This window comes from Epinephelus fuscoguttatus, linkage group LG10 (genome assembly GCF_011397635.1).
Source record: "Epinephelus fuscoguttatus linkage group LG10, E.fuscoguttatus.final_Chr_v1".
In the NCBI taxonomy this organism is placed as follows: Eukaryota; Metazoa; Chordata; class Actinopteri; order Perciformes; family Serranidae; genus Epinephelus; species Epinephelus fuscoguttatus.
In genome coordinates, this window is record NC_064761.1 from 34701438 (window position 1) to 34724906 (window position 23469).

Here is a 23469-nt window from a genome sequence, read left to right on the forward strand (position 1 = left end):
AGGTCTGACAGTCGCTCTGTGGATTTCATCCCAATACAGCAGTCAGGATACCTTTGACTATGACATGGAGGTCTGTGCAACCCTTCAAAGATATGCCTCCCCAGACCATCTCTGATCCCCTGCCATGATGTTCCAGGTGGCATAACGTTCACCACAGCATCTCCAAACACTCAGGTGTTCTCTGGCGAATGTCAGTCAAGCTGCATGGTGCTGGGCTGTGAGCACAGGTCCCAGTAGAGGACGTCAGGCCCTCATGCCACCCTCATGGAGTCTGTTTCTGACAGTGTGGTCAGAAACATGCACACCAGTAGCCTGCTGGAGGTCATTCTGTAGGGCTCTGGCAGCGCTCCTCCTGTTCCTCCTCACACAGAGGAGCAGATACCGGTCCTGCTACTGGATTGATGCCCCTCTACGGCCCTGTCCAGCTCTCCTCATGCAACGGCCGGTCTCCTGGTATCTCCTCCATGCTCTTGAGACACAGCAAACCTTCTTGTGACCGCACTTAACGAATGTGCTGTCACTGAGGAGCTGGACTACCTGTGCAACCTGATTGGGCTGCAGGTACCGCCTCATGCTGCCAGTAGTGACAAGGACACTAGCAGAAGACAAACTAGAAGGAATCAGTCAGGAAGGATAAAGAGAGAGCAACTGTCTGTGGACACCACCTGTAAAACCATTTCCTTTTGGGGGTTGTCTTGCTTTTGCCTCTCCATTGCACCTATTATCACTTTCATTTGAACCAAAGCAGCTGACACTGATTCACAATCACTTGTTTCCTAAATGGACAGATTGATATCCCTGAAGTTTAACTGACTTGGCGTTACACTGTGACCATTAAGAGTGGCCTTTGACAAACAAATTCTGTGGACATTTTTGCCTAATTTGCGAAAATAAAGCCTAAAGGTATTCTTGAGATAACGTGGTCACAAGAATTAGACAGATGAGGTCAGTGACCTTGACCTCTGACCACCAAAATTCAGTCAGTTCATTGTTGAGTCCAAGTTCAATTTGTGCCAAATCTTACGAAATTCCCCCGAGGTGTTCTTTAGATATTTCATTCAAAAGAATGGGACGAACAACCCGAAAACATAATGCCTCAGGCCACGGCTATTGCCAGTGTGGAGGCATAAAAATGGTGCAGACTGGTGTCAAAATTTCATTGCTGCGTAAGCGCAATGCTTAGCATAGCACTGTTGAACTATAGTTGAACTATTATACATTTTCTGATGCATCTCCAACTCACAGTCTGTCACACTGATGATTAACAACACAAAGACATAGAGAGTGTGATTGAAAAGATCTTTTATTTGTTAGGTTTTCAAAGGAATAACATGAGGACTACATGAGGGCATCCAGGAGCACGGCCCTGATGACATGCTGCTAAACAATAAATAGGAGTAACATACTGTATGTTAACTGTGCAACAGTGAGTCTCTTACACACACAGAATGTCAGATGGTTTTGGAGATGACCTCTATCATCACCTTACGTTAACAGCTCCAGTGGCTTCTCCACACACGCAACCACACACACACAAACAAACACAAACACACACACAGAGGGTAAAGATTCCAGTCTTCATACAAAAAAATATACCAAATACTACCACGGTTGCTTGTAAGCGCACTAAATAATTGACAATAAGCGTCACTGGTGTCTCCCATAAGTCAGCTCCCATTTGTCTAACACAGTCCGACACAGCACGACATCATCACCGAGTACGATTACTTCAAAATATGTTCTTCTTGTTTTTCATTTTTAGGAGGAAAATCTGCAACTTGTACACACAGTAAACACTAGAGTAACCACTGCACATATTTCCTCACATTGTTATCCCTATATGCAAAAATAAAAACAGGATACATTTGATTACATTTGATATTAAAAGAGAGAAATGTAGCACCAAACTGGCCATAACGCTGCCTATGACTAATCAGGAGAGTTAAGCAGAACAGCTCCCTTTTGAACATTTGAAACGTCCTTCCATTCACAGGAAAATAAAGCCTCAGATAGAAATAAATACTGCTTATATGAAAAAATGTATTCTGAAAACCTTTAGCAATGTTGCTAAATTGCTCGAAACTTCCCATGTGTCTTCTCCTCGTAAACTTGTTTCAACATCCTGTAAACCTTCTGCTCGCCTCCATCTCCCACACACACGTCTGACTCTTACAATGCAGAGAGCACATACGATCCTGTACCTTCATTTCCCACATACTGTATATCACCTGTGTCCCAGTCGTAGCAGAGCTGTACCAAACAAAGCTTCAGTCGTCATGTATTTAAAGGGTAACTGGTGTTTTTCAACCTGGACACTATTTTCCTACATTTTTGAGTCTGGGTGATTAAGAGACAAAGGTTTTTTTTAACTGGTCCAGTATTGAGAGAGAGCGCTGCAGCTGGCAGCAGCAAAACAGGCTGTGATCTAACCACTTGGTGCATGTTCACCATCAATTTCTGTCCACTTAAAGTGTTTGTTTTTGCCTCTGACAGGCTCAGATTATTATTCAGAGTGTCTGACAACATTATGGAAAGGATCCCGACAAATATAGACCTTTTGTTAGAGTAAGAGCCTTCCAGTTTAACCAGAAACAGCCCCAAAATTGCCATAGCCAAACCCACCAGACTCCATTTAAATAAACAGTAATTTTAGGATTGAAAATAACACTTTATTCAAAGTTGACAGAAACAAAATAAAATACACAAAAGTCGTCGTGCTTCATCTTAACACTGTTCCAACAATCATCAGCTCTGGTTTGGTTGAAATTAACCCTTACTTTACCCAGTTAGACGTTAGAACATGCTGGCTCTGTACACGCTAAAATTACTGTTTATTTAAATGGAGTCTGGTGTGTTTGGCGATGACGATGTTGGGGCTGTTTCTGGTTAAACGAAAAGGATCTTACTCTTTAGCAGAGAGGTCTATCTCTGTATGGATCCTTTCTATAAAGTGTCAGTCATTTATAATAACAATCTGAGCCTGTCAGTGGCAAAAACAACACAGTTTAGTGAAAGTAATTTGACGTGTGAACACGCCCAGAGTGGTTACATCGCAGCCTGGCTGCAGCACTCTCACGCAAAACTGGACCAGCTTCAAAAAAAGTCGTTCTCATTCGTCACTTAGACACAAACACATGAGGACAAAAGGATCCAGGTTGAAAAATACCGAACGTACCCTTCAGGAGAAAATTCCTTTAAAGGGAATTAAAGCCCTTTTTTGTTGGTCCCATTATAACAGTATTTCCCATCAGTCCATGTGAACGGCCACATCGAGCACCACACATGCAAAAACTGATCAAAATGTACACGTCTCCCTTTCATTATATCCTGGGAACAAATGTTATCATTTACATCATTAATCAAGAAAAATGCACAGATCGTTAGAATTAAATCTTTAGGCTGAGAAATGTTAACACTTCAACTGGGAGTATCTTTCAGTCTCCAGTTGTTATCGTCTTCCCTTCACATAAAAAAATTACACCGAGAACAAGAGTGGACAGTCTTTGTGACATCCCAGAGGCCCAGCCTCCAGACACATGATGTTCGACTTAGTTTCCGTTTATCTCCATGGGACCTCCTTTGGGTATGAGCAGGCTCATCCGGCCCGCCGTGCTGGCTGCACTCTTGATCACCTCCATCCATCTGTGAAGACAAGACAGCAGAGTTGACTTTAAGGCCGACCTGTGGGATGCACTGCAACGTTGTGGGGATTAGAAACGTACCTTTCGAAGGTGTACTCGCTTTCTGCGCGGAAAAAGTAAACGTGGGACTTGAACTGCAGCTTGAAGACGTACTCCTTGTGAATGCTGTCTGATTCTTCGGGGGTGCTGACTGTGTAGCCGAGCAGTGGGAGGCTCGCCAGCGGGAAGTCATCCTGCAGACAGAGATAAACACACTGTCTGAGAACACACCCACTCACGTTTTAAATGTGTTGCAGCGTAATAACTGGTGTCAGGACGTGTCGGCTGACCTGGTGAGTCTTGTAGAAGAACAAGCAGAAGTTGGTGAAGACGACCCAGAGTTTCTGCCAGCCATTACTGTTCTTGAACTTCCTCAGGAGGTAACCTGAGAGCTGGTTCTACACAGAGAATATGACGGTCAGACAGATTTGATTAAAGATAAACTGTGACTGATGTTTCATCACTAATTCAGAATAACACTCAGTGATTTGTGTGTGAGCGCTTGGTTGTGACAAACTGCATTAATTAAAAGATCTGTGTGTTAATAAGGACTGTTAATGTGTTGCTTTAAAATGTTAAGTGTGTTAATATGCTCATCTCACTGAACAGTAAAAATTGTGGAAGTATTTTAACTGGACCTCTTGTAGTAATCTATCTGGGCCTGTGGTTCTGGTACCTGGTTCATGCGCAGGTAATCAGTGAGAGAGAGGTTCTGGTTTCGGTACCAGCAAACATGTGTGATGGTGTTTGGTCTTTGGCCCTGACCGAGGAGATAGCGAGGAGGGAGCTCTGGTGAGATAGCCGGAGAGCCGAAGACTGAGAGGGCGAAGAGACATAAGAAGAAGACAGGGTGTAGAGAAAGTGTTAGCATGTTAGCTTTGAGAGGAAGTAAGAGGGGGAAAATAAGAGCAGAAGTCGTCCAGGTCTGTGGAGTAAGAATGTTAGTGGTGGAGAAAAACCTGTGCTGCATGCACATTGTTAAAATCCTCTCAATTAAATAAGAAACCCAGAACAAAGAGCCTTCCAGGACAAACTTCAGTCAAACAGTGGAAACAGTAGAAACACAGGATATTAACAGTCACCAGGAGGAGAATAAAAAGAGGGAAACTGAAAAGGTTAGAAGGAAAAGGTGAAATGCAGAGATGGACCGCAGAACGATGGCAGCCGTTTGTCACCAACGTCTATATGCAGTGTTGATGAATGTCACTTAGAAGTAAGTTAAACTCAAAGAGTGAATAAAAGAAGTGGACGTAACTTCCAGGTCAAAGTGCCTGTGTTCTTTCTAATGGCCAGCAGGGGGCGACTCCTGTTGGATTATATAGAAGGGAGGAAATGAACTTCTAACCAGATTTATGACCTCAGTAAACATTTCCATAAAGTATAGTCCCATTTAGAGTCAAATAGACCAGCTATTATGAGCCCAGATATTGCCTGGTGCCCCCCAGAGGCGTATCGTCATCAGACCGATAGCCGTAGGGTTCTGAGACTGACCAGTGGGTGATGTCACAGAGGCTACGTCCACTTCTTTTATATGCTCTGTGGTTAAACTATCTGTGTTGTACTCAGAGTGTGTGGCTGTGTAAAAGTGTGTATATGTGTGTCTTGAAGCGGGCAAAGGAGGAGTACCTCCACAGCCTGGCTGTGATCTGACATAGACACACTGGTGTTGCGGTGCCAGCACACATGCATGGTGGTGTTGGCACGGTGGTGCGTCTGCTTGTCCAGTGAAGTTCGGGAGGAGTTCATGTCATCCTCCGACTCCTGCTCCAGAGAAACCTCATCAGATGACCCTGAAGGGATGGGAAGTTGTTTGGAGGAAAGGGATTAACTGGATATTTGAATGTGTGAAGGAAAAGATTTTTTTTTAAAAAAAAATTATTCCTGACTCAGCTGGGGAAAGTATAAAAAAGCCACACAAAGTATACATCTCCACACCATCAGTTACACCAGTTCTTCTACATCTCCACGAAACACTGAGGTCAAAAGAAGCTCTTACGGTTGGAGTGATCGCCGAGTCCAGCGTCGAGGAAGATGCTGGATTTCTCCTGCGACTTCTTGGCCATGTCGATAGCCATGTTCAGATCCTCAATCCACTTCCCCATCTCAACTTTAGAGCTGAAACACAAACATAAGTCTCATTCACACATAGTTAGGAACATTTGCATTTTGCACCTTTTCACACACGTCATGGAAATGCCGAAATAGATAGGGCAAGGGATAATGCAGCAGGTGGTGGTAATGGATGCCAACTGCCATAAAACTCGACAGAAAAAAAATAAAAGATACTGAGGTGAGGACATCAGAGAAAATCAACTCATGTTACTTTGACTAAAACTGGACTTTGAAAATAAATGGAGAATGTTAGTCCGACTGAAATCATACTTAATCGATTTTCTCAGTTGGGCTAACACACCCAGAATATGTGACTGGGAGTTGAATTCCTCCTGCATGTATACAGTCAATCGGACTCAAACTGGTCTGAGTATGCTCCACACTTTCCGCCCCTGGCTTTGACCCAAAAGTCGAATAGTATTAAATGTGTCACAGAAGAAGAAGTCAGGTAAGGAGCTCCTGGACCTCACAATTTTCCTAATTTGAGGACATTCTTGGCGACTGGTTTTCTTCCCTGAGTCAGCTGCTAACTGCTATCACCTACTTTTTAAACCTCAACGCTGTAACACATCACCAAATCAACACACACGTACCGCCCACGATCCTGCTGGCTGTTCTGTTTACACAGACATCGTTATGACACTATTACTACTTCTGTTCCAGGCTCAGGGGCGAGACAATTCTGTCCCCCCATTCGATGATTGTACCTTACGTACAGAACACTGAGGCGGAATAACGCTGCAATATGTATGCAGTGTGAAAGAGGAAGGACTTGAGGTGGGAAACTGGTGGTACTGGTTTCCCATTCACACCTGACCCTATGCAGGAAATGTTCCTGAACATTCCGGCGACAGACTGCATGAGTGAAAGATGAACGACGGATCAACAGTGCACTGATTTACAGGTGGGTTTTTACGTTGTGTGTTCAGAGTAGTTGGAGAGAAAATGAAGTACAACATGGTGTAATGAAGAAAGTATGATGAAAGCATTCTATCTGCTTTTGCTTAAGCTTTTAATTAAGCTATAAATAAATTATCCGAACCTTTTCTTTATTTGTTTGACCAAAAGAGATAAATTGGAGCTGAACTATAACTACTACAATAAAAAACAGTCCTTTCCCCTCCTCACCTGGCAGCCACAACAATGGTCCTCTGAGCAGAGTAGATGGTGAAGCAGTGAGGCACCGACCACTCATTCTCACTTTCCTCAACCTACAAACCAAAAAAGAGAAACCCAGAAAGCATTACCCAAATACTGGATACATTCAATCTAACACACATTAGTTTACAAAGGATGCTTTGAGCTCAGGAGTGAAGGGGGAGACAAAGTCTGGAAGACAGAGCTGCCACTGGAGCATCTACGTGTATCTGTGTGGAGGTAAACTATAAGGAGTTTGTTAAACCTCCTATCAGGACTGAAGTTAAAGACTAAAATCTTTGTCTATAGCTTTATTTTGGCTTGATATACAACTACAAATATTTGTAACCATCTTGAGTAATCTGTGGGGTGTGCGTTTTGGTGATTGCTCTACACAAGCATGGGAGAAGAAGGGTAGGGTTTGGGTTAGGGTTGGGCGACTGGAAGAATATATCAGCTATCAGCGATTGGTGATGACGATGGTCTACTTCCAAAGAACGAGTGAGAGACGCTGCTCAGCGCTGAAACAAAGGGAGACCCCACATATTTTATTTATTAAACTGGATGTAAGACATTTAAGACATTTTAAGGACCTGCACACACCCTGATCTACACACTGAATTTTTATAACCTTTACTCGTCTTGCAGTGTGTCTGATGTTCGCTTTCATTCCTGTCATGTAACTGTTGGTTTCAGCCGTGTTGCTGGTTTATGGTTTGTTTTATTTTTAAACAAGACACAGGATGAAGTGACTTTGATTAAATGTCACTTTTAAGCTTAGATTTGGTTATTTCCTGACAGAGGTGTTTGTTGCACGCGATGTGTGCAAGGACCACTGGAAAGTTGAAAATCCAACAATAATTTTGTTTAACTAGGGCTGTCAAGCAATTAAAAAAACAAAAACAAAAAACTAATCAAATTAATTACATGCTCAGTGATTAATTAATCTAAACTGATCGCATACATCAGCTTTTGCTGTAAAAGTATTTCAAAAATGTTGATTCTAAAGAATTTTGGTAAAAGTGTCGTAGTAAAGCTGCTGGATTTTGGTCACAATTGTCCCCCTGTCCTCTACCACCCAAACTGGTCTGCAGTCCATTTTGTAAGGGAGTTACTTAGTTGGTCACAGGTAGACTGACTCAGTTTTTGTCTGAACGCCTGGTCGAATGTGGCTTGATAAGGCTGCCTGCTAGCGATAAATGCTTTGTGTTGAGGTGATATTTCAGCCTTCAAGTCCTCCAATGATATGAAAATTCCTTACTGCAGAAACTGCAGAGAATGGGGCATCGTGGCTTAGTGGTAGAGCAGGTGCCCCATGTACAAGGCTGTTGCCGCAGTGGCCCGGGTTCGACTCCAGCCCGTGGCCCTTTGCTGCATGTCATCTCTCTCTCTCCCCCTTTCACACTTGTCTGTCCTATCCATTAAAGGCTAAAATGCCCCAAAAATATCTTTAAAAAAAAAAAAATAAACTGCAGAGGATGGTGCTCCTATCAAATCTTCCATCTGGACATTTTTTAAATATAAATGTTCCGTTCACAGGGCCAAGCAGCGTCGTCTCATCTGCCTCCATCATGTGACAAAGCCACTGTGGCTTTCAATGACACACTGGGTCAAAGGGCACCACAGAACATGATTAATCAGCATTAAATTCTTTAAAGCACTATTTTTTTCTGTGATTAATTAATTTAAATGAACGCGTTATTTTGACAGCCCCAGTTCTTACAGTTTCCTGCTGAGATAAATGATGTAATTTGGGCGATTTTTTTAAAGAAAGCATTCTTTCCAAACCTGCTGGCGGGTTTTGTGGTTAAGGATTTATTTTGAACAAATCAGAGTTGAATGCTGGAAAAATGGAAATAGAGTACAAGACGCGCATCCCAGTGTCTGATGGAGCGGGGGCTGGACTGAAGAAGCACAAAGTAGAAACAAATATATACACACACCAGTGGAATCTACAGTAGAAAAACCAACCAAGACGAGTTTGAATGAAGAGTGTTTCACTATGAATTAACAAGACAATAAAGTCAGTCTCAGTTCGGTGAAAGAGAGAAACCTGCACAGTTTTATTTTTCTGTTTAGTAAAGGAAACAGGTGTAAGAGTATTTCCTTTCTTGACATTTTGTGACTCTATTTTGTTCATTTATTGGACTTAAAAAAGCTACGAGAGCTCGTGAAGCTCAGCAAACTCGCTGCCAGAACACACCTGTGTGAAAATATCACCAATCGCCGGCTGGAAAAAGTTACCATATCGCCCAACCCTAGTTTGGGCATCCAAACTGGCAGAGCTCAGAGGACTTACCGGTGCATCCAGCACTATGAGCTGCAGCCAGGAGTAAAGCAGAGACATGCAACGTTAGGAGACCCAGGCCCTCCCTTCTCAACACACGATCAGATCATACTGATGATTCTAACCTACACACGTCACCATCAGGGGTTACTGTTCCTCTAACAGTGTACCAGGAGCTGTAGTGGGACCTTTACAGGGCTGGCGAGGGTTAACGAGGGGTAAAAGTTAGAGGAGGTGAACTAGAGCTCGTATACTCACGATCATGCCGTGAAGGGGCAGCTGGCCGTGCACTTTGAACTGATTGGTCGCTGTAACACCTTTGCTCGTGTAGAGGAGCATGTCTGAGAACTGAAAAGAGACAGAAACATCTTTAACTATACTGATTTATAAGAAATTTAATCACAGTCAGTCGTAGTAGTTTTGTACTAACCAGGAAAAACATCCTTTGCTGCAGTCCTTTCTTGGTGAGCTTGTACAGACATCCCTCTCGGATGAACTCCTGCAAACACGAGAAGGTTGTCAGGTACTCTGGGTGAAGCTTTTACATAGTTTCCCAGCGCCCTCTACCCTCTGCTCCGTGTCACTGCACTCACCCTGCCCGGTGCTGTCAAGTTCTCGATGCCAATCAGGTCTCTCTGCAGCTCGGTCAGCTTCTGGAAGTTCTCCAGCCGGATGAGACTGCTCTGCAGCTGAGTGGCGATCTCAGCCACTTCCTTCAGAGCCTCTGTGAGGAAACAAAAATGATGTTCCATCAGTTTTCTGAAAGTCACTCAGTCCACTCTGAGAAAATACACATCTTCAATTTGCTGATATTTCACCTTAAAAAGTTTTAAATCCAAAATATTTTTAAGAATAATTATCTGAAGTAAAACCGCAAACATCCAGTAAATTATTAGTGCAATCACTGACGGTGTGAGCACAGCAGGTGTTTTTTCTCAAAGTCATCTTCCTCAGCTACCACTATCTTTACCAAGTAAAACTTCAGAAGCGGAGGACACAAGCTGAGGAAAACTCACCCTTGCAGTCGTCATGATCACGGTGGGAGGGAGAGTAATGCTTGCACAGTCTCTCCAGGATGAGTTTGTAGTGCATGAGGCGCTGGATGGGCTTGAGCAGGAATGTGTTGAGGGGTAAGTAGCAGACTTTCTGCAGCTCAAACTCTTTGTAGACTGTCTCCAGCTTCTTCAGCCTCTTGGTGGCTTTCTCCAGCTCTGTCAACACCTCATCATGTTTCTGCAGGAAGCTGGTGAATTCCTAAGGACGACAATAAACGTGTCAAATACAGGACCACTCTGTAAAGGAGAGGCCGCCTTCATCAGAGAGCTGACAAAGCATTCTCACCTTAAGAGAGCACATGTTCCTCAGCATCACGTCACCGATCCTCTGGTAGTCCCCTTTGACGTGAGCATTGGAGCGTCCCTCCCTAAGAAACACATTTGCAGATGTTGTCTTTATTAGCATCTCACCAGAGGCCTCCACACATGTAATCACACAGAGAGAGCGCAGGAGCACCCACCAGAGAGCCAGCCTCTGGTCCAACTCCTTCAGGAAGCCTCGGTGGAACTCATAGATGGGGTCGATGTTGGAGAACAGGAGGGTCATCAGGCCTTCTGGCATGGCGTTTTCTTTGATCACAGCACTGCGGAACCACTGAGCACGAGAGGGACAACACGCTAATGACGCATACACTCCTAATAAACGATCATGGAAGAAAATGACAAATCGGGCTTATAAAATCTCAAAAGTTAACAGCTTATTTTACCCTTCTTTATTAGAGGACAGTATCAAGCTTTCAAAACTTTTCTTTTAACGGTGGGTCCATTATTATTATTTTTGAGATTTTAATATCATCCTGTATCATCTGATGCTCTCGTCTTTGTTGCATGCACACTGGATATTCAACATAATCGGCTCCGAATCCGAGATAGCATCCAGTAGCTGTTCTAGCATATGTGGTGCCCTGGGCAAGCCTCCCACTGGCGCCTCCAAAAGACCGTGTCATTTGCTGCAGCTCAACAGTCACAGTGCTGCATATTTATTACCAAAATGCAAATAAACAACCTAACTAACAATAAAAAATAAGATAAAATTAAGTTTTGCTTTCAGTAACATGTTTTAAATGTGTTCTAATAATTACATAAATCAATCATCATTAAAAGGAATAAACAATAAACTATGACATTGTAAACTAATAAATTGTATAAATCAACTTGTTTTTTTTTCACCTCATACAATGCACGTAACTGTACATATTTCTTATATTTACTCATATATTGTAGTTAAATTTTCACACTTACTGCCTCAGCACAGTGACGATGTATATTTTATTTTAATATTTGAATTTTTACATCTTAAGCAGTGTTAAACACCGTAGCACAACACAGGTTTTATTTCATTTTAAAGCACATTTCATTTCTACTTTATTTTATTGCTTTATATTTATATAATTTTATTTCATACTCTTATTCTTACTTCTTATGATTCCCTTTTCTTTACATCGGAGCTACTGTAACGAATCATAATTTCCCCTCGAGGATCAATAAAGTATTGACCATTTTTATGATCATCCTTTGATGCAAGTTATTTTTTATTTTAACATACGATTACATACAATCCTGACTTCAGCGTTTGTATTTCAGTGACCACATTATCTTAACGCAGCTTTGGTGAATCCAAATAAGAACAGGGTTAAAAAACACTCACCACAGTGATGACCTCGAGGTCTTTCAGGTACGTTCGCTCTGTGGTCAGAATCTCTTTGGCAATGAAGTAGGCCTTATCGGTGGGATATCGCTGAGGGAGAAGAGGGACATTTCAAAACTGAGTGACGGACAACACGAAGAGAGACACTTCAAATCCTTCCCTCCATTATACAAACTCAAAGTTTGATCTTGTTATAAATTAGGGTTTTGTGATCTCTACTTTTAAAAGAAGGGGGTTGTGAGGCAGGGGGGAGTGGAAGGGTGGCATGTAAGCAGTGTACCTTCCTCCTGCCCTCCTCCTCCTCCTCTAGCCTGGCATTGCTGCCCACCTCGCTCAGGATGGGGCTCTGCAGTGGCGACGGGGCCTGGCCCGGCAGACTGAGGGTCGACATCTGGAAGGAGGGGGACAGGCAGAGGGGACCTTTGGAAGTGAGGGGCGAGAGCTGAGGGCTGTCCATGACCGAGTCTGTCAAAGAGGGAAAAGAGGAATTAAAAATCAGATTTAATCAGTGATTTAAATCAGTCAAGACAAACAACAGAGCATCAGAGCATGAGACAGCAGTGTGAGAGGTGGGGGAGGTGAAAAATAAAAGAACTGTAGAGGTTTCAAAAGAGAACAAACACGATCTTTTGTATGGCGTTTAAGTCAACAGTCACTCACATGACCATATTTGTAATAGCGCTAAAATACGCCGCATTCAGTCAAATATATACTCCATCTTCACCTAACCTGTTTTTCCAAAATTATCTCATTTCCTCTCAGAGAGAAACCACCGCCTGCACATTTTAACAAAAACAAGTGGAATGGTTCATCACACACGTTGGCCACAAATGAAAGGGGAGACGGCAGAGTAGACCAAGGCAAGTAATGGTTCCCACATTTTTTCCCCCTGCCATTGTTTTCAGAGCTCGCTACAGAAAGGACAAATGATTCACTGCCAACTTGTACGAGCCCGGCTCTGTTTCAGACAACTGGCTCTTCAGCTTTTGTTCGCTTCGCTACACAACAAATCAGGAGACAAAACACGCAGATGAAACGCCGGGCTGTCCTCTTTACTGAGTCACAGGTCACCACAGCTGTTCTTCCACTTCTATTAGACAGAGAGGAAAAAAAGGAGTGGGGGAAGGCTGAGAGACGGGGGAAAAAAAAAAAAAAAGAAAAACTCGACCCGGAAATAATTGCTCACGCTATCAGGAATGTGGCTTGTCTGGAGGGCAAATAGTTGTTTATAGTTTATCTGAAGTGGCCCACAGGGACTGACAGCAGAGGGGAAGAGAGCGGACGTCGGCTCCACAGCAGGAGGACGAGGGTTTGCTGTGGAATGACTTGGCACAGAGCCTGTCCAAACACACACACTCAGCTGGAATTAGGCTGAGGAATCTTGTGTACTAGTCCGACCCAACCCCCAACCGCACACAAGCTTGTTGCCTTAGACATATAAAGGCGATGTGTGCTGACTTGTTGTATACAGGCTTCTTTTTCTACAGCACTGAAGAGCATTTCATACGAACAGAATTTCTCTCATGGAGAGAATCAAAAGGAGCAGCTAAAGTAAGGAGTATACAATCTGGAGTGTGTTGCTCCTGCATGTGAAAACAGCTTTGAAAGATTTTTACGTGGGATCACAAGTTGGTCCTTAGAGTTTCATTTAGTTTTTAAATAATGAAGAAAATGATCAGGCTAAAACATCACACCTAATACACAATATCTCCAGTCTGATGTCTGAGTAAAACCAAAGAGGCAATCTCCAGGGCTAAAAAACGCCAAAGTGCCAAAAACTGCAGTTCCGCTAACAGCCACTTGAGGCTGGCTCCAAGAGCGAGTCAACCCCCATAGACCCCCATGTTGAAACTCAACTTTACAGCTGAAATTAACGCTTTTACAGCTTAGTACAAAAACGGTTTTAATCTCAATAGCTAATTTTCACGTTCACAGCAACTGAATGGGGGGTTATTTTTTATAACTCACCCATTTAGATTTTTTTTAAGACTTAAAGTAACGCATATTTAGGGTGTGGCCACTTTGAATGACAGGTGGGTGCCATTGATAAATGGCTACCACAACGACTACACTGGTTGGGTAAACATGTCGTTACCCCAATATTCATGTAGTATAGTAGTAGCTGTCACTATTTCAGTGTATTTTCAGCCCATGAAAGCTTATTGTAACGTTTTAGTCATCGGGAAAAGTTCTGTTTGGCATTTAATCTTACTAAAAGACCCTCTAAGGAGTCTGATGTTCGGTTTTTCCACTAAGTAAATTGTTTTAAGCCTTTTTTTTTTTTGCTAGCAAAAATTTGCATCATCACAGCTAATCATAAATGCACCTTGCTAACTAAGCTAGCAACTGGCGTTAGAGTTAGCTCCACTCTCATATCCAAAAGTGGTCACTTCTGGCTCCAAAAATCCAAGATGGTGACGGCTAAAATGCCGAACTTGAAGCTTCAAAAATGAGCCCCCAGAAACAGCACTGCTGGACTTTTGACATAGTGGCCAATTTGTACAATGACATCTTCAAGGTCTGTCGCTTGATGCCACTGGGCACAAAAAGACTTCATTCTCATAGGATTACATTCAGAGAGAAACACCTGTCAACTGTCACAACGAAAAGACTACTTTTATTATTTGGATTTCAAGATACCAGGAAAAAACGCTCATTTAAATCACCTAGCCCCATTCAAGTTAGCAGAGGGCAAAACCAGAAGTCAGCCATTTGGTTGCACTCGGCCACCGTAGTTAGCTCGCTTTGTAGGCCCCACAATGCGTTAGATCTTGGTAATTTCGTAGCATGGAAAAGTAGCTTTTTGCGCCACCAAGCAACTTTCATTTGCATGAACGGGGCCTTGCCTCCAACGCTGTATCCAGGTCTCTTTATACATCCATGATTTTTATCCCTATTCACGTTAGCAGATGCTAAAATTGAAGTAGCCGGCTCAACCAGCAGAAGTCTCTGGTGCGCTTGCTCCATGGTCACAATGGTGCGAAAGATCAAGATAATTTTACACTCGGGAAGTAGAACTTTTTCATGCTCCACTAAGCAACTTTGACAGGAATGAACGGGGACCCGGCACCAACGCTGTATCCAGGTCTCTTTATACATCCGTGCTCGAAACACGAGGCCTCAAACAAACGGGTAACATGTTGGCTACGTCCATTATTTCGTACAATTTAAAATGCGGACAGAGGGTGAGGTAAACTTCATCCGTCATGATGTGAGCCATGCACATTACAAGAGTGTCGAACACCACTGAGGTTTCTGTTAAAGCAGTTGAAAGAATGACATCACCATTGCGTCTTTGATTTTTCGGTCTGCATCTGAAAAAGAATTTTAAGTCTGACATTCATGGTACCCAAAAGTGATTACTTTATTCTTGAGAGAGTAAAAACATACACACATTAAGTACAGGTTTGTTTATAATAAGTCAATATACATATTCAGGATTAAGTGATGATTACTTGATGCCTAAGTGCAGTTATAGCTTAGCTGGTTATCATCGTCAGCCCCGTCATTAGTTAAATCTTCAGTTGAGATGTTTGAAGAATCACATGGCAGAAAAAGAATCAAGGCAACCAACTCGGTCTAACAGGTAACTGATGGCACATGAAACTAAATAACGTTCCACAACTGTTGTTGTTTTTATTGGGAAAATAACAATCCTTCAAAATGACAATGAGAACTGATGAGTATATATTCTTAGTGACTAAAGAGGAAAACTTAATTTAGAAAGCCCCTTTTTTCACATGGATGTTCACCGGAAACATCCATTGAAAAGTAAACAGGAACGTACACCTGAGATACGCATGACAAGCATGAAAAGAGCGAAAGTAAGTGCTTTAAGGCACAGAGGTGCGAGACAAAAAGGCAACACTAACAAGCACAGAAAAAGCAAACTTTGCTGAATTCAAGCAGATTAAAGTGAGCTCAAATGAAAGGAATTTTAAAAAAAAAAATTGCACTCAACAAGTCAAGACTGTTTTGAGGATGAAATGACAACATGGTGACTGATTAGTTTGATATCAAGAAAGTATTAGTTTTTTGTGTTCTATGGCACAAGTGAATTCATTCTAAGAGGCAGTTCACCCCCAAAAATCACAATATGCATATTTTCCCTCTTACTTGTAGCGCTATTCATCAGTCTAGATTTTTTTTTTTTTTTTTTAAGATTTTTTTTTTGGGCAGTTTTGCCTTTAATTGATAGGAAAGTCAAGTGTGAAAGGGGGGGAGTCGAACCCGGGCTGCTGCGGCAACAGCCTTGTACATGGGGCGCCTGCTCTATCCACTAAGCCACCGACGCCCCAGTCTAGATTTTTTTGGTGTGTACTGTTGAGTGTTGGAGATATCAGCCAAAAAGATGTCTGTCTTCTCTCTGATATAATGGAATTAGATGGCAGTCAGCTTGTGCTGCTCAGGCGTACATTTGAAAAACTCACAGACCTTGTGAGCAGTTTCATTTAGGAACTTTTGTCTTTCTACCAAACTACACCCTCTAACCCTTATCAGTGCGCAGGAGGAAGCGTGCATCTACTCATGAACGAGAAGCTCGAGCTCATGAGGTAAACATTAATGTGCGCCCTCCATGGCTGCGCTGTAATGTCTGCTAGCTCAGTGGTGCTAGGTGAACTAGCAGTTGATGCACTCTTCCTCCTGTGCAGTGATATAATTGGAGGATGTAGTTTGGTAGAAAGAAAATAGTTCCTACATGAAACTGCTCACAACAACACAGATTATCTTGAGTAACCTGGTCATGATTTCTGGAAAGAGACATTGCTGCTGAGTTCCATGATGTTGGAGAGAAGGCAGACATCTCTACGGCCGATATCTCCAGCACCCGGCAACTTGCACCAAAACTATATAGACTGAAATTAGCACTACAGGTAAGAGGGAAATTTGTATTTTTGATTTTGGAGTGAGCTGTCACGACAGACTTGACAAGACCAGTTGGATCTCTGAGGCAGGGAGGTTGGACAAAAAAATTAAATTGAGAAAAAAAAAAAAAAAGCACTGTGCATGCTTGTGTGTTAGCGACAAACCACATGACAGCAAACTATCATTCCTACACCAATACTTCAAAAACAACATGAAAAAGAATCCAGCTACTGTAAAAGAGAAATTCATAGCTAATGTGCAAAAGACCCCTATTTCCTTCGAACCAACAGAGCACCACCTTGTTGGTACCCTGAAGACAGCCAAAGCCAAAACCCCAAAATGTGCTAACATGCCTGAAAAGAGACATACTGATGCTTTAATAAAAGCTTCCCCTACTGAATCCAAAGGGTTTCCTACAAACTACAAACATGGATGGTTTTTAAAGTTTAAAAGCGCTGCGTCTATTATACATGGTTTACTAACTACTAAGTCTGCTACAGGTGTACGAAGCCTTACATACAAGGAGGATGATACATTCATTTTGTAGAGAGTGGTGTTAACTAGGGATGCACCGATCTATTGGGCAAACGTATTTGCTTTGATGACGACCATCGGCCTATCAGCAAGTAAGATGATAATCACTGATGGCAGTGGACGATGTTTTTCTGTTGTGTCACATCGGCTCCAGGCAACATGAGAACAACAGAAAATACTTGGAATGAACAGACGTCTTCATCTGGATGCTTTCAGGACTAAAGGACGCAGTAAACTCAGTGTCAAAGATTCGGGTGACAAACCTTATTGTTTCCCTGATAATGCTTCATTGTGAGCAACAAATCTGTTTTGAAATCGACAGGAGAGGAGCTAGTTAGCGTTAGCTGTTAGCAGCCAGAGCTAACTGCTAATGGAGGTCACTTTGAGTTACATCATGAGGCTTTCAAGCTCTCTTCAGTAAAAATGAATACTGGACAAAGGTAAATTCTAACACTCTCATGTAAAATGGAATTTTTATGAAACTTGAGTGCAAACAACTGTTTGAAAGAAAAATTTGTTGACATTTTCACAGCAATATAAAATATATATTAGAAAGGGAAACAGTGTCTGCACAACCCGAACAGGCCGCAGGATGGAGCCATGGATGGGTGTTACGGTTCGACGACGTGTTATGCGTGCCACCCACTGTGGAAGACTTTAACAGTAGCTAATAGTAGTTAACAGGTCAAAGAAGAACAACGGTGACCATAAATGTCCGTAAATTAGGACAACAATGAGGTGCAGGAGCTCCTTACCCTCCAAGCACAGGATGTAATCAGGAATTATGATATATTATATATAGTAAAAAGGCTTATGAGTTTTATCAAAGGCTGTTTCATGAATTGCTCATTCAAAAGGTACAGTAATATACAGTTCACTTATTCTTTTCATAATGGAGAGTTCTTTGTTTATCTGGTACAAAAGGGGGAATGAATAAAAACACAAAATAAACAACAACAACAAAAAAGCATTGGTATCTGCCCAATTATTCACAATCGGTGCATCCCTAGTGTTAACAGTGCACTGAATGGCTCATTAGTACACTGCTTACATTCTTTAACTTTGCTCGGCGTGAAGCTAAAATGTTACTTGGTGAGATTTATATATATTTTTTTATCCTTCAGACATGATGAACCTACCTAAAGTTTAAGTGCATGACACCTACTACATGCTGTCAACTGGTCTGATGTGAAGAGTGCTGACTCCAGCCAGCAGATGTCAGTGAGGCACAGAAGTGGCTCCATGGAGTGTCTCATATTTTACATTCAGGAGGCCTGTAAGGATCTCTGGACCTGGACGACTGTCTGTTTCATTTTAACCCTGAGATTAGACAAATTAATGATTACCATCTACTGGGAAACTGTACACTACACAAGTACCATATAAGAAAAGCCAGGTGATGATGATGATGATGATGATGATTAGAATAATATTATTTGTGACGTACTTTGTAAATTAGGATATCACATTTTTTAAGCTTACTTGTTGGTCAAGACAAAAATGAAACTAACTGAAACTACTAAGGCAGGCAAAGGTGGATGCACAACTAGGTTTTGTCACAGCTAAATTATTACGTGTTCAGCAAATAGAAGGCAAATCTAACAAGACATTCCTATGACAGTGTACATTCATGTTTTAAAGGACGGGAAACAGGACTTAAAAGGTCTAAAGCTTTCAAAGTAAAAGCCCAAAGTGTTTGTTGCCGTTTTCTTGAATCTGTGAGAGGTTCACCCAATGCATAAATCAACATTTCCTCTAAATACACTGAACCTGTCGATAAGACAACTGAAAAGACAAAGAATTATTCTGCATTCAAGAATCTCGTGAAAAAAAGCACCATAACCTGACCGTGACAGGGTTGAATCACTGATACAAACTAATAGAATCGTTCTGCTGCAGAAAACCAACATGTGGAACGGAGGATGTTTTCCTCCACTTCTCATTGCAGAGAGTTAAAAGTGAAAGCATGCAACAAGTGTACGCAACAACGACGTGCATCAGCGCTGATGAGAGTGCAGGTTGTTGGAAATGACTCAAAGTATAAAGACATAAACAGCCGGACACCTGCAGCTTTACACGGTGCAGCCATCTCTGTCTTTTCTGACAATTACTAAAAGCTTTGTGAATGTTAAAGTGTTGCTGGGACTAAAGTAAAATTGAATTATTAAAGAGTGCTGTTGCTGCTTATCAATCATCAGTCCCTCCAGGATGTCACTTGCTTTTTTGGGGATTATTGTGGACCAAAATGTCTGATTTCACGACCGCTTTTCTAAAAAAATTGGGAGGAACAAATGATATTGCAAGCCAGAATTGCAAAAATAGTAACACTTTTTTATAATTGATTAAAAATGAAAGGCAACTTGTTCCAATGAGACTAAAACCGCAATGTTCTGAGTTTGTGATTTATGCAACTCTCCATTCTTTTGTACGGAAGAACAGCCAGGCCACGAGAAAAAAAAAGTATCAGTATCAGGTAATTACATGAAAGCTTTCTTGTTCATAACAAGATGTTTTTCACATTATTGGAATTTTAGAAAGAAAAAGTTTTGTTTTGTTATTACAAAAAAATTTAATTACATAAAAACATTTTGCACAGATGTGAAAAATCTAACAAGAAAAGTTTTACGTTATCACAGGTTAAATAAGTATATTGTTATAAAAAGATTTTTTGTTATAATTTGAAAACTTTCTTATAACAAGTTTTTTTTTTTCAGGATTTTAGAAATGCGTCACGTTAGAAAAAGGTTTTTTATTTTTTAAGTTTATTACATGAAAACATCTTGTTAAGATGTGAAAAATCCCATTATAACAAAGAAACTTTTCGTGTTTTTAAAAAAAAAGTTTCACGTTATAAAAAGATAAATAAATACATCATTATAATGAGAATGATTCTTGTTATAACATAAACATCTTATAAAAATGTGGGAAAAGTTTAACAAAACTTTTATAACAAGAAAAGTGTCACGTTATAACAAGATAAATAAGTATAGTGTTATAACGACATAAGTTCCTTGTTACAACATGAATGTATTTTGTAAAAATGTGGAAAAACATCTTGTTAGAACAAGAAACTTTATGTTACTACCTGATACTGATCACTTTTCTTTTGTTTTGTTTCTGGCCTGGCATCAATAAACTTCCGTCCGTACCTGTCTTGTCTGTTGTTCATGTGTTTCAGTCATATTCTGGGTGTTTTGTGGTAGAAAAGTGTTTCACGTTACCCTGTTTCATGCAGAACATCAGGGAATTACCTTGTACGATTTTTATCAAATCAGAGACAAGGAAATGAGTTCGGTGATGTTGTGCGTGGGGCTGCTATGATTAGTGAGAACTACGATGACTGTTTAAATTTGTGGACAAGTTGGACAGAATTAAAAGGTTGCACATGTATTGTTGTGACTGTGACATCGCAACATCCCAGAGGGGCTGAATTATTGATCATTAAGTGCTGTACCGACGTGTGACTTACATTTTAATATGAGGGGATCCAGAGGGGTCTGCGAGCGCCAGGGCCTGCAGGTTGTGGCACTGAAGGAGGAAACCCTCTATCCCACCGCTCCCTGTCAGCGGATTACTGTAAAACAGGTTCTGCTCAGGAGGGAGGACACTGTCAGAGCCCCAATCGGAGTCTGAGTCTGAGCTGCCGTTCCCAGAGCCCTCAGTGGCTGTGGGGGGGTAGCTGAGCTGCTCAAGCTGCTCTACCAGGTCACTGAACTGCACAGCAGAGCTGCTCTCAGATCGCACTGAGTAGGCAGGGAAGTTGACCATAGAGCTGGCCTCTGACTGGATTTCAGAGCCTGGCAGGCGAAGCGAGGAGGAATCAGCGCCTCCGTAACCCACCGACATGGACTCGCCCGCAGAGCTGAGCCCCAGGTTGTCCAGGGAGCTGCACTCAGAGCGGTTATTAACTAGAGAGCTGGTCTCAGAGTGACCAACGATGCTATCAGGGAAGGGATTGGTGTTCCCATTCAGGTCCTCGATGCCCACACTATACATCCTGTTTTTGCTGAGGTCAGACTCCTCCACATAATCAAACTGATCTACTTTGTCATCAAGCCCAAAAGAGTAGGCCTCGGCCCCCCCACCGTAAAAAGAAATCTCAGTGGGATCGTCATCTATGAACTCCTCTGAGACATGCAGCGGGGAGTTAGACATGGAGAACATGGGATTCTGTTTTGTACGCAAAAGCTCCGCCTCAAAAGCCTCAGGTGTAAGAACCCCCTTCCTCTTCCCTCCACCCACTCCCACCGAGCACCCAGTGCCCCTCCTCCCACCATGCTCATTATCCTCATTGCCATTTTTGGAGGGCTGTGATTGGGAAGTGCCACTCTCTACACACACAAACAAGGGGCTGCAGTGTCCTGCTGCCGGATTGCTAGGGGCACCTTGAAAAGCGAAGTGAGATGGGGAAGCGGCCTTGACAGATTCTTCCTTCGGAGGGCTGGGGGGTCTGGTGGCTTGCGGAGGGGACTGAAGCTGCTGCTGCTGGGGAGGCGCTGCTGGAGACCGGCTCAGTGCAGGCAAAGGCTGTGGCTGAGGCTGGAGTTCAGTCCGTGGGAGGACGCTGGAGATGTGCGCTGGGAGGAAGGACACAGAAGCGGAGGAAGGGGAGCCTGGGGCCCTGAGACTGTCATTGAATGACAAGCTCTGAAACACAGACAGAGTGGGGGAGGGAAAGAGTTATGAAGGAGACAAGTATTCATTTATTCACTGCTGTACGATGCGATGACAGTTTTTATTTGTTGCACCTTGGTGCTTCACTGACCTGTTTTGGCACATCTGTGGCGAGGGAGCGAGCAGACATTCGTATTTTACTGTTCCTCCTGAGCAAGAAACAATTTAATGACAGGATTATTATTATGAATGCAGTGTGAAAACATCTCCCAGAAGAATTAGAAAGGCAAACAACCTGTCTGTCTGATAAACAGTTTATATACTGTACAAAGAAACACACACCTCTGGTATGGAGTTCTCTTTGCTCCATTTTCCCTGACGTAGTCCACAAGTTGCTTCTGGGTCCTCCCACTGACAGAGAGAGTTTGGAATTAAAACACTGAATAATGACACGACAAACATTTGTTCTGTATGACAGTGTTGAGCTGCTAAATTGCATGAGAAATATAGCATATCAGCGTCACGTATCAATGTCAGCCCTGTATCGTTAATAGCATGACAAGTGTATTAAACCGTGAGTTCCAAAACAACAAATGTATTAAGCAACAGTTAATCGGGGGTCTCATTTTGGAGCTTTTTGAAATGTTTCAATAGCTTAAAAGTATAGGGCTACTGCTAGCTACATGTCATTTCTAAACTATGGTGGCTCTGTAGGGTCAGACAGTAAAAGAGACACACTCTCATTGTTAATTTAGCAAACATAACTTGCCATTGGTGAACATAATGCCCATGGCTAACAAAAACGCAATCGAGTTGCCTGTTGGTGGAATCATGGTTTGTCATTTTGGGACTATCTCTATAATCATACACGCACATTGTGCATGGCAGGTCTATGATACATAATATGCACCCATCAGCCAAAACATTAAAACCACTGGCGGGTGAAGTGAATAACATTAATCATCTTGTTACAATGAAATGTTCTGCTGGGAAACCTTTGGTCCTGGGATTCATGTGGATGCTACTTGACACGCTTCACCCACCCGAACACCGTCGCAGACAAAATAAACCCCCTCATGGCAACAGTACCTGTCGATGGCAGTGCCTCCAGCAGGACAACTCACTGTGCCACACCACAAAAGCTGCTCAGGAATGACCCGAGGAACAGGACAAAGAGCTCAAGGTGTTGACTCTGCCTCCAAATACCCCAGTCCCAATTTGATCGGACATTTGAGGGACATGCTGGTATTCCAGAGGTACCCCCGATCCACCATGGGTGCTCCTTGGACTGGACTTGGCTCTGACCTGGATGGTGTTAATTGGTGTCTGGCACCAGGGCGTTGGCTTCAGATCTTTTGAGTCCTGTTGGTTGTGAGGTGGGGTACCAGCACGTCCCACAGATGTTTGATCAGACAGGGATTTGGGAAATTTGGATGCGAGGCCAATGCCTTGACTTGACGTCTCTGTCATGTTCCTCGGGCCACTCCTTAGCAGTTTTTGTGGTGTGGTATGGCACACTGTCCTGCTGGGGGGCCA

The 23469-nt window shown here is 42.5% G+C and overlaps 1 protein-coding gene across 3 annotated transcripts in view; it reads right to left on the reverse strand.

The window, feature by feature from the left end:
• Positions 1-1285: 1285 nt before the first annotated feature.
• farp2 (FERM, RhoGEF and pleckstrin domain protein 2) overlaps positions 1286-23469 on the reverse strand; it is a 49645-nt gene continuing 27461 nt past the window's right edge. The window contains exons 11-27 of one of the 3 annotated variants that reach the window (XM_049588762.1): positions 22276-22344; positions 22085-22142; positions 21705-21966; positions 12200-12384; positions 11920-12009; positions 10733-10866; positions 10558-10639; positions 10233-10470; positions 9810-9940; positions 9647-9715; positions 9475-9564; positions 6921-7003; positions 5677-5795; positions 4357-4496; positions 3971-4078; positions 3723-3874; positions 1286-3642 (exon numbers count right to left, since the gene is read on the reverse strand). In XM_049588762.1, coding sequence (XP_049444719.1) covers positions 3549-3642; positions 3723-3874; positions 3971-4078; positions 4357-4496; positions 5677-5795; positions 6921-7003; positions 9475-9564; positions 9647-9715; positions 9810-9940; positions 10233-10470; positions 10558-10639; positions 10733-10866; positions 11920-12009; positions 12200-12384; positions 21705-21966; positions 22085-22142; positions 22276-22344 — 2104 coding nt within the window. In that variant the 3' untranslated portion in view covers positions 1286-3548. Of the gene's footprint in view, positions 3643-3722; positions 3875-3970; positions 4079-4356; positions 4497-5306; positions 5471-5676; positions 5796-6920; positions 7004-9474; positions 9565-9646; positions 9716-9809; positions 9941-10232; positions 10471-10557; positions 10640-10732; positions 10867-11919; positions 12010-12199; positions 12385-21704; positions 21967-22084; positions 22143-22275; positions 22345-23469 lie in introns of all 3 variants that reach the window. The other 2 variants (XM_049588763.1, XM_049588761.1) reach the window with 2 other exon arrangements.